Source organism: Ricinus communis, chromosome 2 (genome assembly GCF_019578655.1).
Source record: "Ricinus communis isolate WT05 ecotype wild-type chromosome 2, ASM1957865v1, whole genome shotgun sequence".
NCBI classification, from domain to species: domain Eukaryota; kingdom Viridiplantae; phylum Streptophyta; class Magnoliopsida; order Malpighiales; family Euphorbiaceae; genus Ricinus; species Ricinus communis.
In genome coordinates this window covers 7,864,247-7,875,505 of record NC_063257.1, presented here as the reverse complement: position 1 = coordinate 7,875,505, position 11,259 = coordinate 7,864,247, and the positions used below count along the sequence as shown (strand labels likewise).

The 11,259-nt window shown below is 33.8% G+C and overlaps 2 protein-coding genes and 1 non-coding gene across 3 annotated transcripts; 2 read left to right on the top strand and 1 right to left on the bottom strand.

Moving 5' to 3' along the window:
* The first annotated feature begins 2,488 nt into the window (after positions 1-2,488).
* TRNAQ-UUG lies at positions 2,489-2,560 on the top strand. Its single transcript has one exon. It is a non-coding gene; the product is annotated as a tRNA-Gln (tRNA).
* Positions 2,561-3,395: 835 nt separating this feature from the next.
* Positions 3,396-6,760, top strand: LOC8277777 (chaperone protein dnaJ 10). The gene is made up of 10 exons (XM_002520211.4): positions 3,396-3,931; positions 4,267-4,326; positions 4,456-4,538; positions 4,822-4,975; positions 5,090-5,219; positions 5,334-5,492; positions 5,598-5,776; positions 5,862-5,942; positions 6,026-6,163; positions 6,269-6,760. Exons 1-10 carry the CDS (start codon positions 3,845-3,847, stop codon positions 6,347-6,349), a joined length of 1,152 nt encoding a protein of 383 aa, XP_002520257.1. The 5' UTR covers positions 3,396-3,844; the 3' UTR covers positions 6,350-6,760.
* A 137-nt stretch (positions 6,761-6,897) lies between these two features.
* Positions 6,898-10,656, bottom strand: LOC8270661 (F-box protein SKP2A). The gene is made up of 5 exons (XM_002520212.4): positions 10,378-10,656; positions 9,572-9,918; positions 8,514-8,862; positions 8,290-8,431; positions 6,898-7,563 (listed from the first exon to the last, which is right to left on the bottom strand). Exons 2-5 carry the CDS (start codon positions 9,829-9,831, stop codon positions 7,193-7,195), a joined length of 1,122 nt encoding a protein of 373 aa, XP_002520258.1. The 5' UTR covers positions 9,832-9,918; positions 10,378-10,656; the 3' UTR covers positions 6,898-7,192.
* Between the last annotated feature and the right edge of the window lie 603 nt (positions 10,657-11,259).

The window sequence follows — 11,259 nt, the reverse complement described above, 5'->3', positions numbered from 1 at the left end:
ATTTGTGTGAACTGCAATGCCAATTTTATGTGAGAATTTTCACCTCGTGCTGTCCACTCGATCAAAAATAAATGTCTGAGATAATTGAAAATCATACTTATCTCTCCCTCTCGTTTGAATAATACAAGAAAAGCTACACAATTCGGTCAATAATAAAAACAATTGTTTTGTATTATTAAAAAAAATAAAGTTTAATTTGGCCACTAATTTTATTATTTGGATTTAATTTAGTTTTTTTTTTTTAATTTATAGATTTCTTAATTTAAATTTATGTATATTTGGTTCAAATTAATTTTATTTTGAAAAAAAAAATTGACTCTCTTTTGAAAATAAAAAATAATTTAAAATTTATAATAATATTTATAAATTATTTTATAATTTTAGTACAATTAATATAATTAAACAATAAGTATTTATTACTAGTATTATTCTTGTTAAAACCATTCTTACCTTTACTATTTTTTGTACCACCGTCTCCTTCATTGTCATTACCAAGAAAAAAAAAATACTAAGAATACTGGAGAGTAGTAATATTTATTTATTTATTTATTTATTATTTTATATTAAATATCGATATATATTATTTAATTTAAATAATTTAATTTAATATAAAAATTAATTTTTTTAGACTGAATTATCTTGACAGTCCTGAATTTTGAGGCTAGTATCATCAAAGTCCTTAAATTTTAATTTGTAATACTAAAACTTTTGAACTTCAATTTCAATATTACAAAAGTCTTTTTTACTGTTTTTCGTCTAAGAAACTACCAGAATAATAATGTGGCGTGCCACATACGAAAGAATTTAATTTCTAATTTTATTAAATATATGTCATATCATATGAGTTAAAAAAAATACATAGATTAAAGAGTAAATTTTTCATTAGTTTAAGCTTAAATTGTAAATATTAAACTGTAAACACAAACTATTAATATTAAACACTAATAAATCATATGAATCTAACACTTAAAAATAAGAGATAAAAGAACACAAATGAACAAAAACTACAAGAACAACAATATTAACACCTCAACTTCATCGAACATCAACAACCACAACTGTAACAAATGCTAATATCAACATTAAGATTAAACAAATTGGAGACCTCATATCAACATCAATAAATACTAAGATTAGCATGAACATTTTCATATCAAAAAATTAAGAAAAAAGTAAAGCAATAGCAAAGTGGTGAATGGCAATGGCAAATCTTGTGACCTATGATGGTAAAAGTCTCCACCAACACCGATCAAAGCTATACACCAGTCCCTAAAAGCTTCACCATGAATAATGACTCTCTCTCCCTTATCAATGACATAAGATGGAAGATAACTAGAGAGACATTATAACTCTAGGGGGGGGAAGAAAGAGTTGAGGTAGGCGAACTCATTTTTGGAGGTGGCGACATCAATCGGTACCGGAAAACAACGAATTTGAAGAAGAAAGCAAAGACCACTATAGATGTCAATTTCTCTTTCCTACAACCTCAGTACTCTTTAAGACTAGTATGGCTAGACTCCTAACTTATGGGTTTCGTTTATGTGGTAGCATCGCCATTTGGTTTTGGACGAAAAATGAGAAGTGGTAGTGGAGATGGAAAAATGGCAATGTGAGAGAAAAATGAGAGAGAATTCATTTTGGTTAATTTTTATTGTTAACTTTTAGAAATAAAATAAAAATTATAGTTTAATGCTTTATTTTTAACCTATTTAATGATGTAGCATATATTTAATAAAATTAGGAATAAAATTCTTTAATATATAACATGTGACCTCATCATTCTGGTGGTCTTTTGGACGAAAAACGGTAAAAGAAACTTTTGTAATATTGAAATTAAAGTTGAAACGTTTTAGTGTTACAAATTAAAATTTAGAAATTTTGGTGATTCTAGCCTTAAAATCTAGAGATGGTCAAGGTAATTTAGCCATATTTTTTATTTTTTATTATATTCACTCTTTTTCTAGAGAGTAACTCACTCTCTCACTAATTTGAGCTAAATATGTAAAGATTTAAGTTAAGATATCTAGAAAATTAAAAAAATACTAAATTGAATCCGAATAACAAATTCAATGGCCAAATTAAATATTATTCCTCACTTGAATGAATATGGAATCAAATAAATCAATAACATACATAATATTCATATCAGAATTAAAATTCATTGCATAATGACTACATCAACATTTATCATTAGTCAACTTTTTTTGATGACTGAGGAACATAAGACACTAATCCTTTGCAATCATCTTTAGTTGAGATGAAGGTTGAATTCATCTAAAGGTATTACCATTAGAACCCAATAATAAAAGGAATTCTAATTTTACTCATCTAAAGATATTGCCATTAGAACCCCAACAATAAAAGGAATTCTACTTTTTCCTCACGTGACAAGGGTAAATAATTCTGTCATTTCTAATAGATCCATTCATCTGCTTATGTGTTTATTTTTTCCACGGATCTTTTTATGGACGCAGCTTGTGTATTAACCGGTTCTATGGTGTAGTGGTTAGCACTCTGGACTTTGAATCCAGCGACCTGGGTTCGACTCCCGGTAGGACCTTTTCAAATTTTATATCCCTTTCTTTTTCTCTGCCATGGCTCCACTTCTTACTCAGTTTCTAGAAATGGTCCACAAATTCGACGGCTGCCTGCTTTCACTGCTTTTCACCTGTGGAGCCATTTTAGTGATAGTGTTAGATGCATGGAACACGCATCATCATCATTCTCAATGCCCTCAAAATTTTTTAATTTATTGTATTTCGTAAAGTATTATTCAAGAAAAATCCGTTTCGATTTAGTAAATTAGGTAATAATAGAGTTCTTATACGCGAGTTCGATCCATCCACTTGAACATAGGACTATAAATAAATCGAGCTGATCTGAATTTTAATAAATTTATGCTTAGTTTGTTAGCATTTTGTACAAACTCGAACTAAATTTGAATTTATCTCAAATTTGACTAATTAAAATTTACTTAGAATTTATTTATTAATTTTAATTTAATTTTTTTATATATTAATTTATTTAACAATAAAATTTATTTCATTCTATTGAATCTCTTAATTTTAAATTTTTAACGTTTAATAAAAGTTAATTATAATATAATGTATAATAAAAATAAAAATACTTGTATTATATATATAAAATAAGATAATTATAATAAAAAATATTTAAATATAAGTATATTAATGAATTAAATGAGCTAGCTGGCCAGCTAACGAGTTAAGTATTGATAAATTTGAGTTTAGCTTATTAATAATAAGAGACATTTATAACGTGTTTGGATAAATTTTTACTGAATCGAATTTCAAGTAGCTTAAGAGATGTTTATTCATTTAGAGTCTTCCTCAAGGCAGTTTGGCGTTGAAGTTTTGGGATTTAAAATGAAAGTTAAAAGGCCACCAAGGAGCACATCACGATGAAACCCATCCCACAAAAAGGACCCACACCAAGCCCAGAGACAGCTATTCTTTCGATAACTTAAAAGGCAATTTAAAGATGGAACACACACTCTAGTATCATAAGTGCAACCTTTATGACAGTTAAAATACTGTTTTGCTCCCGCTAAAAAGAAGTTTCAAGTATTTGTTTATTGCCATGAAGAACTGGAAAGGCAACTCTACCAAGAGGGTCTCCAACCAAGAGAAAGAAAGAGAAGAAAAAAAAAATATAGAAAAGATCATATCTCTCTCATGCTCTCACTTTCTGTTCTCTATTCTAACTTTTCTTTTTCTTTGGTCTTTCCACATTTCCAAATTTCTGACTCTTTAGCTAGCTCTCTTTTGGAGAAGCTGATCATCAGTTTAGTTAGTTACTTTCATCACCTTTGCAAGTAAATTCAAGAATGGTTAAGGAGACTGAGTATTATGATGTTCTTGGTGTCAATCCTTCTGCTTCGGAGGATGAGATTCGTAGAGCTTATTATCTCAAGGTTTGATGACTAGGTTTCTTCTTTAGACATTGATATATATTTTGTTTGATTCCTGATACTGGTTGGTGACCTTCTTGTGTGTGTGTGATGGCTTAAGGTTTCCTAATCTAACTTCTATTCTATCTTCTTGTTTGATTAAACATTAGAGGATGAGTAATTTCAATTGTTCATTAAGACAATTGTTACCCTTCTTGTTAATTTAGATCCTTCCTGATTTATTGTTACTTTCTTTTTCTGTTTGCATAAAATCTCTATTGAGTGTCACATGTAATTATAAGAACCTATTAGCTCTGTTGATTTATTTATCATAAAAGAAGGAAATGTTGTAATTACAGGCCAGGCAAGTTCACCCAGATAAAAATCCTAATGATCCCCAGGCTGCAGAAAGATTTCAGGCAAGTCCACTGATCCTTACACTAATTACCTGTTCTTGCTCATTTCTCCCCTGCACATACTTCTTTCTTTCTATTTATTTTCTTGGAAATTATGAACGAAAATGATTGAAAGAATGCGAATTTTTATAGGTTTTAGGCGAAGCTTATCAAATCTTGAGCGATCCAGTGCAAAGAGATGCATATGATAAGAATGGGAAGTATTGCATATCAAGGTAAGTTTTATATGTATATAGTTAGTCATTACATCTCATGGTGTCAAAGTTACTACTTTATCACCTGTACTTAAAGTCCTGTTTCTGCCAGAAATTCCCAAGATTGAGCACATAGATGTCAGATGTGTGCTCTTAGCTGTATGATTGAAGATCCTGACCAAAACAGCTCTTGTTGTCCTTCTCTCATGCTTGAACTTTTAATTTAGTTATTGTTTGTAGTTCTGTTACCTTGTATTGTTCCTATGCTATTTCGCAAAGAATAATGTGATGTCCTGTTTCTCAGGGAAACTATGCTTGATCCTACCGCAGTTTTTGCTCTTCTATTCGGAAGCGAGTTATTCGAGGACTACGTAGGACATTTATCTGTGGCATCAATGGCTTCATCAGAATTAGCTGCAGAAATTGACAATCCTGATAAAGTACATGAAAAATTGAAGGTATAAATATACATATATATATATGTCGGTTTCTGAAGTTAACAGAGTATAAACATCTTGCTAAATGTGTTTTCATCAAACACTTTCTTTATATGTTTCAATTGTTGATTGAAGGCTGTTCAAAAGGAAAGAGAAGAAAAGCTAGCAAGATTTCTTATTGATTTCCTTAACCAATATGTTCATGGCGACAAGATTGGTTTCTTAAAGCGTGCTGAATCTGAAGCTAAACGGCTCTCTGACGCAGGTCATATATCACTAAGCTGGTTCTAGATGTGAAATACTTTCATACTAATAATTGTTCTGCTATAGTTTCATATAGCATAGCTTAACATTTTATTTACACCTTAAAAAAGTACAGCTTTTGGAAATGATATATTACAAACAATTGGCTACATATATTCAAGACAAGCAGCACAAGAGCTTGGAAAGAAGGCAATTTATCTCGGAGTGCCATTTGTGGCTGAGTGGGTTCGCAATAAGGGTCATTTCTGGAGGTCACAGCTTACAGCAGCAAAAGGTAAAACCCCTGCTAATCCCTCATTCTGTCTTCTCGAGCAATAAGTTATGAGTGCATGCATAGAACACATACACCTAACTGTACACAAGGAAAAACAAAATTCAGGTGCTTTTCAGTTGCTGCAACTTCAAGAAGACATGCGCAAGCAGTTTAAAATGGATGGAAGTGGCCCCGAAAATGACGTCGAATCACACCTTCGTTCGAACAAAGATATATTGATGAGCTCATTGTGGAAACTGAATGTAGTTGACATTGAAGTTACCCTTGTTCATGTATGTCAAATGGTGAGCGTCTCTTTCCATTTATCTTCAATTCAGGAGACCCTTCTCTATCCGTATCCATTTTTCATGACCTGAAACTCGTATGCAGGTACTGAAGGAAATTAATGTAAGAAAAGAAGAACTTAGAGCTCGGGCCTTGGCTTTAAAAATACTCGGCAAGATCTTTCAGGTGAAATTTCTCTTCTTTTTCTTTTTCCTGCAGATTATGCTAAAGGGTCGCTTCTCAGTGGTAATTTCTTAATTTTTATTTAGCAAGAAAAGCAAGCTCAAAATGGGGCAACATCAAAAGGAAAAGGTGCTGCTGAAACTGATGATGACAGCAGTTCTGATAGCAGTAGTGAAGAGGATTCACCAAGAGCCTTATCATACCGAACTCCCCTACTTACTCAGGCATGTTAACTGTTTCTTAAAGTATCTGTCTTTCATTTTACATCCCAAGACAGTATACGTATGTATAATTACATACTCAAATGGAACTTGTTTTGTACTGGGCAGGGTATTGGCAGACTCTTCAGATGCCTCTGCAATCCAGCATTTGATGTGGATGATGAAGAGATTGTGTACAAGAGCAAATGATGCATGGTGGTAGGTACATACCCAAGGTTAAAATTGTGATGAACAAGAGAAGTAAAAGATACATGCTTTTTTTCCTCCTTTCTAATCATCAGCATCAGTATAGCCCAAGGCATCTTTTTGAATGGAATCTTTTTAAACTTAAAAGGACAGTTTGGCGCAAGCTATATTTCACGGGATGTGCTTTTTCTCTTTTAAGGACAAGACACCATTACACATCTAAGTGACTGTATAAATGTAGAGTAATTACGAAGGCTGTTGTCTCGAGGGTTTTTTTTATCCTTTTTGGATTTTCTTTAGTCCTGTTTTAAGCCAAGGGAGCTTCAGATTGAATTCCGTTGAATCAGACAATTGTTGCAAGTTTGAACACAAATAAAGCAACCAACACCACTGCAAGCGATGGATCATTTTCTATTTTGAATTTCTTAGCTGTTTTGAATAGTCTGCAATAAGGGGATGAGCGATCATTTTCTTGGTAGCCGTAAAATAGCAATAACAGAATCAGGAAACAAGGATGCATTTCCAGTAGCCGACAGAATTTACACTGCCAGTTGATCTAGAAGGATTATTTTTTCATTACTTCTCTTCTTTGGCATAAAAGCCATAACCATAAAAGACAAGCATTGAACAACAAACTTGGTTTTCGAATCGCCTGAAGTGTTGCATGATTCAGAAACCAAGAGCTGGTAGCACAAGTTGACAACTATACACACCATACTTCCAACAACAAAAAGGCTGTTCATTTCCAGCCAGAGAGTCCAGTTTAACACAAAGATGTATCTACAGAGGCTTAGTGCTTCCAGTGGGCACCTGAACACACTTAAAATTTTGAACTTACTACCCAGCTCAATGAGCAGGATTAGGAATGAATCTGAATGTGCGGTGTGCCTGGACTGCACAGGCACAATGCACAGATGTCAAGTTCAAGCAGCCACTCATAACAAGGGAATGCCTCCCTGAGCAGGTGTGAAGTGCAGGAAAACAGTCGCATAGTGCCTGCACAGCAGGAGGGGTGAGCGCTGTGCACTGACTGATGTTAAGACTCCTTAACCCTTCCTCATCACACCTGCCCTTCACGGATTCCCACATTGCAGGTTTGTTTTTCACTCGGCTATGGACCAGCGAATACATTGCTCTATCTGTAATGTTTCGACAGTAGTATAGGCCAAGGGATCTCAGATGGAGACACCTGTATGCCAAAGCAATCACACTATCATCTGCAACAAAAATTATAAGAGTCAGTCTTCACCGGTGAAAATGCCAAAATAAATTTAAGCAAAAGAACAATAACCTTTTTGTGAAATAGAAAGCAGCAAACTGTATTCTCAGCATCAAATAACACAGTTATAATTATATTTGACGCTTTCACCAAATGAATAACATCAGTCATATTCTTTTTAAATGACAAGAGCCAGTGTCTCCTAGGTCCTATAAAGAGATCTCTCCCTCTCTACTCTCTTCAACAATGCATTTAATTTTTACAAGGGTTCAATATCCAATTGTGGCGTAATCTCATTGGATAAAGTTAAAAGGGGAAAAAAATTGTAAAAAGAAAAAGGATTTGAATATGAGTCCTTATCCTCAATATTCCGACTTATAATCCAAAAGGTCTAGAAATAGGAAAACTATTGCCAGCACCTATAGTCTAAATAGGTAATTCTCTTGTAGAGAAATAAAATCAGATAGCATGAAACTGAGAGGATCAAATCACTGGTGACACAGTGATCAACCAATAGAATTCTATTCCCAGCAGCCTAAAACCAAGGGAAGAGGTTCAATAGTGGAAGCTATCGACTTGTAGTGCACACAAGTAGAAATCATATATAATATGCAGGTACATAGTGAAATTTGACCATCAGAACCAACATCATTCGTTCATCAATCAATTAAACATGAAGATGTTAAATGCTAATTGCTAGATATCATCTTTAAACATGGATTACCTGTTATATTGACACAGCCACATAAATCAAGAGTTCTGAGATCAGGGCATCCATATGCTAGACTCATTACTCCAACATCACCCACATTCTCACACCATCCCAGATTCAGAGACTGCAACTGACTGCAGTTGCGTCCAATGGCCTGCAGATGATGCATACAAGCTTATAAATTACTTTCCCTTCTTAAGAGGCATGTGAAAAACAAATTAGTAACTCATTTGAACCTGCAAAGCACGGTCAGTTGCTGCCTTTACGCATCCGCAGAGGTTCAAAATTTTTAACTTTCGGCAAAACCCAGTAAGATATTCAAGACCACCATCACTAAATGATGTACATCCACTTATGTTAAGTTTGGTGAGGTTAGGACAACCATGAGCTAACGCATATAGGGAACAATCAGTAAGCTTAAAGCTTTTGCTCAGGTCCAGGTCCTCCAGATCATGACAATAACGTGCAATAGCCTCAACAGCATTATCCTCAAGTTGTGGCTTATCTTGGCGCAGGACTAGAGTTTCCAGTTTTGTGAACTTAGGAGCCAACCACAGAACCAAGTTGTTCATGTGGTTCTTGCACCTGCAAAAGAAGTATCCAAGATACGATTAACGCAATATTCATGGAACTTCTTATCATAGAAGGCACAAGGTATACAAATAAGAAAAGGATGAACCAAGAAAATAAGGCCTAATCATGATTCTATTTTCTTTTCTATTTATTTTTTCTTTTTCCTTTCACAGTTGAGAGGAGGTAGAAGCAGAGATTTAAACCACCCGCACCTGCACTGCAGGCAGGCATGCAAAATCATAGTATCTTTATACTTGCACATCAAAGAAAATAAAATAATTCTTATGAATTGATAATTATGCGTGTCTAAAGGAGTATCAAGGTTGTCATCATGGACAGGGGAGACAAAAGAGATAAACGAATTATAGACCTAATACAAACTCTCCGTCCATTAATAACAACTCAAATTTCAAACATACCAGTAAAGAACAAGTTCTGGGCATCTAAGATAAACTCTATGACAGGTACAGACCATCAAATTACTACTTAAATAAACTTTCTCCATTCTCTTAAATCCCTCATCAGGTAACTGGATGTGCCCATAAATAACCAGTGAAACAGCTTTAAACTTTTAAGAAGGCATAATTGACACACTGATCTTCTCATCTTTATCATCAACAAGACTATTGAACCTAAAACAGACCAACAAATTCCTGATTCACAATCAAAACTGCGAAGCCATGGATAATATAGAAACCCCACAAAAGCATTAAAAACATACCAAGATAGACAAAGGTGAGTAAGGCCCAAGCAAATAGCATCCCTCCATCCACTACAAACACCAGAAGCCATAATGATTGTGCGATCATCAACAAGAGAAACAATCCTGAGCAAAAGCTCCATAGGAATATCTTTCCATTCAGTAATGACTACTCCTTCCATTTTCACTCTACCCTCAGTATTTCCTGCAGCACCAGCCATCATCAGCTTCTCAAAGCATCGGTTCAAGTCTTCACTCCTCAATTTTCCTCCACCCACCATTCTTATTTTTTGACACTGATCGCCACCACCGCTTTAACCGCAATAGTTTCTTGGAATTGCAAAAGGATAGTTTCTTGGTTATTTTTCCTGTCATCAATAAAGAAAGAAAGAGAAGGAGTGTGTGTCAGACAAATAAAGCAAATATAATTAAACAGAATTGCAAAAAGTAATTGAATTTGATAAATGGACAAAAAAAAAAAAAAAAACTAGGAAAACCAAATCCAAAAAGAAAAAGGAGAAGAAAAAAAGAACATAACTAGTTTACTCTTTCTCTTCATAGTATAATAAGAAAGAGCGAAACAATAACTATCAATAGCCCAAGAGGCCCATAACAACCTTTATCAGGATAAGGCAAGTATAGACGGATTAACTCAAATAAAACAAAAACAAGCCAAAAGCAGAAAGAAAGAAAGATAACCATATTTGCTTGTATAAAACTAGAAACAAGAAGAAACGAATTTTAGCAAAACTGAAATGATCTAAAGAGCTAAAAGCATCAACAGAAATGATCAACCAAGTAAGAAAGAGTAAAATTAAACTCCATACTTGATTAAGATTTAATCCCTATCAGATAACATCTGATTCCAAGAGCCAAAACTCTTCTTCTTCTTTTTTTCTTTTGCCTTCTCTGAAAAGAAAGGGCTAGAAACTGTTGTAGAATTGAAGAGAAGAAACAGAAACAGAAAACGACAAGGCGTATCTGATTAAAACTGACTACACAAAATACCCCTATGTCTCTGTCTACTCCTGGGTGCGCGCGCGCTAAATATATAGAAATAGAGTGATCACAAGAATGGACCCGAGCATTAGAGAAAGAAAAGAGGGGAGTTTTGTTTGGAAAGAAGGAAAGAGGAGAGAGTGAAACGTACGGTAAAGAGAACCAGCGACGCGTGTGGCTCCACGTGTCTGATAATGATCGGTGATATGATTTGAGTTTATTACTAAAGTGGGTCCCACGTAAAATGTAACCCACTTTATTTCCTTTCGCTTCGCTCTATTTGAATTTTTCTGTTTCCTCCTTAATTCGATGATTGAAAAGCTTTCTCAAGTTACGTAATTGATTAATAAAGCAATTCTCATTAAGAATTAAGAGATAAAGTAAAGTTAATTCCAAGATAATTAACATTATTTTCTAAAAAGAAAAAGGACCTTCTTTGTGTGTGTGTGTGTGTGCGCGCGCGCGCGTGTATGTGTTAGAAAGTTCTGTTGTCTATAACCGAAACCGCACATATAGAAAGCAAATCCCAAAATGCTGTCCTAACTCAAGTCCTTTGCCACTTTATCTTTTGAAAAAGAAAACATAATATAATTTCTTTTTTTTTCTTGTACTATGAAAATATTGTCATTGCATATATAGTCCAATACTTTAACAAGAATTACCATTCGGATTTAATTTTTTTTTTCAATCAATAAAAAAAACAATAAATT

Bases quoted from the DNA above. Each gene is read 5' to 3' on its own strand.
- LOC8270661 (XM_002520212.4), bottom strand. From the start codon at position 9,831: ATGGTGGGTGGAGGAAAATTGAGGAGTGAAGACTTGAACCGATGCTTT. The intron at 8,432-8,513 runs GTTCAAATGAGT...CATCATCTGCAG, and splicing joins CAACTGACCGTGCTTTGCAG to GCCATTGGACGCAACTGCAG. The intron at 7,564-8,289 runs GTAATCCATGTT...TTTTTGTTGCAG, and splicing joins TGGCTGTGTCAATATAACAG to ATGATAGTGTGATTGCTTTG.
- LOC8277777 (XM_002520211.4), top strand. From the start codon at position 3,845: ATGGTTAAGGAGACTGAGTATTATGATGTTCTTGGTGTCAATCCTTCT. The intron at 3,932-4,266 runs GTTTGATGACTA...TTGTAATTACAG, and splicing joins GTAGAGCTTATTATCTCAAG to GCCAGGCAAGTTCACCCAGA. The intron at 5,777-5,861 runs GTGAGCGTCTCT...ACTCGTATGCAG, and splicing joins TTGTTCATGTATGTCAAATG to GTACTGAAGGAAATTAATGT.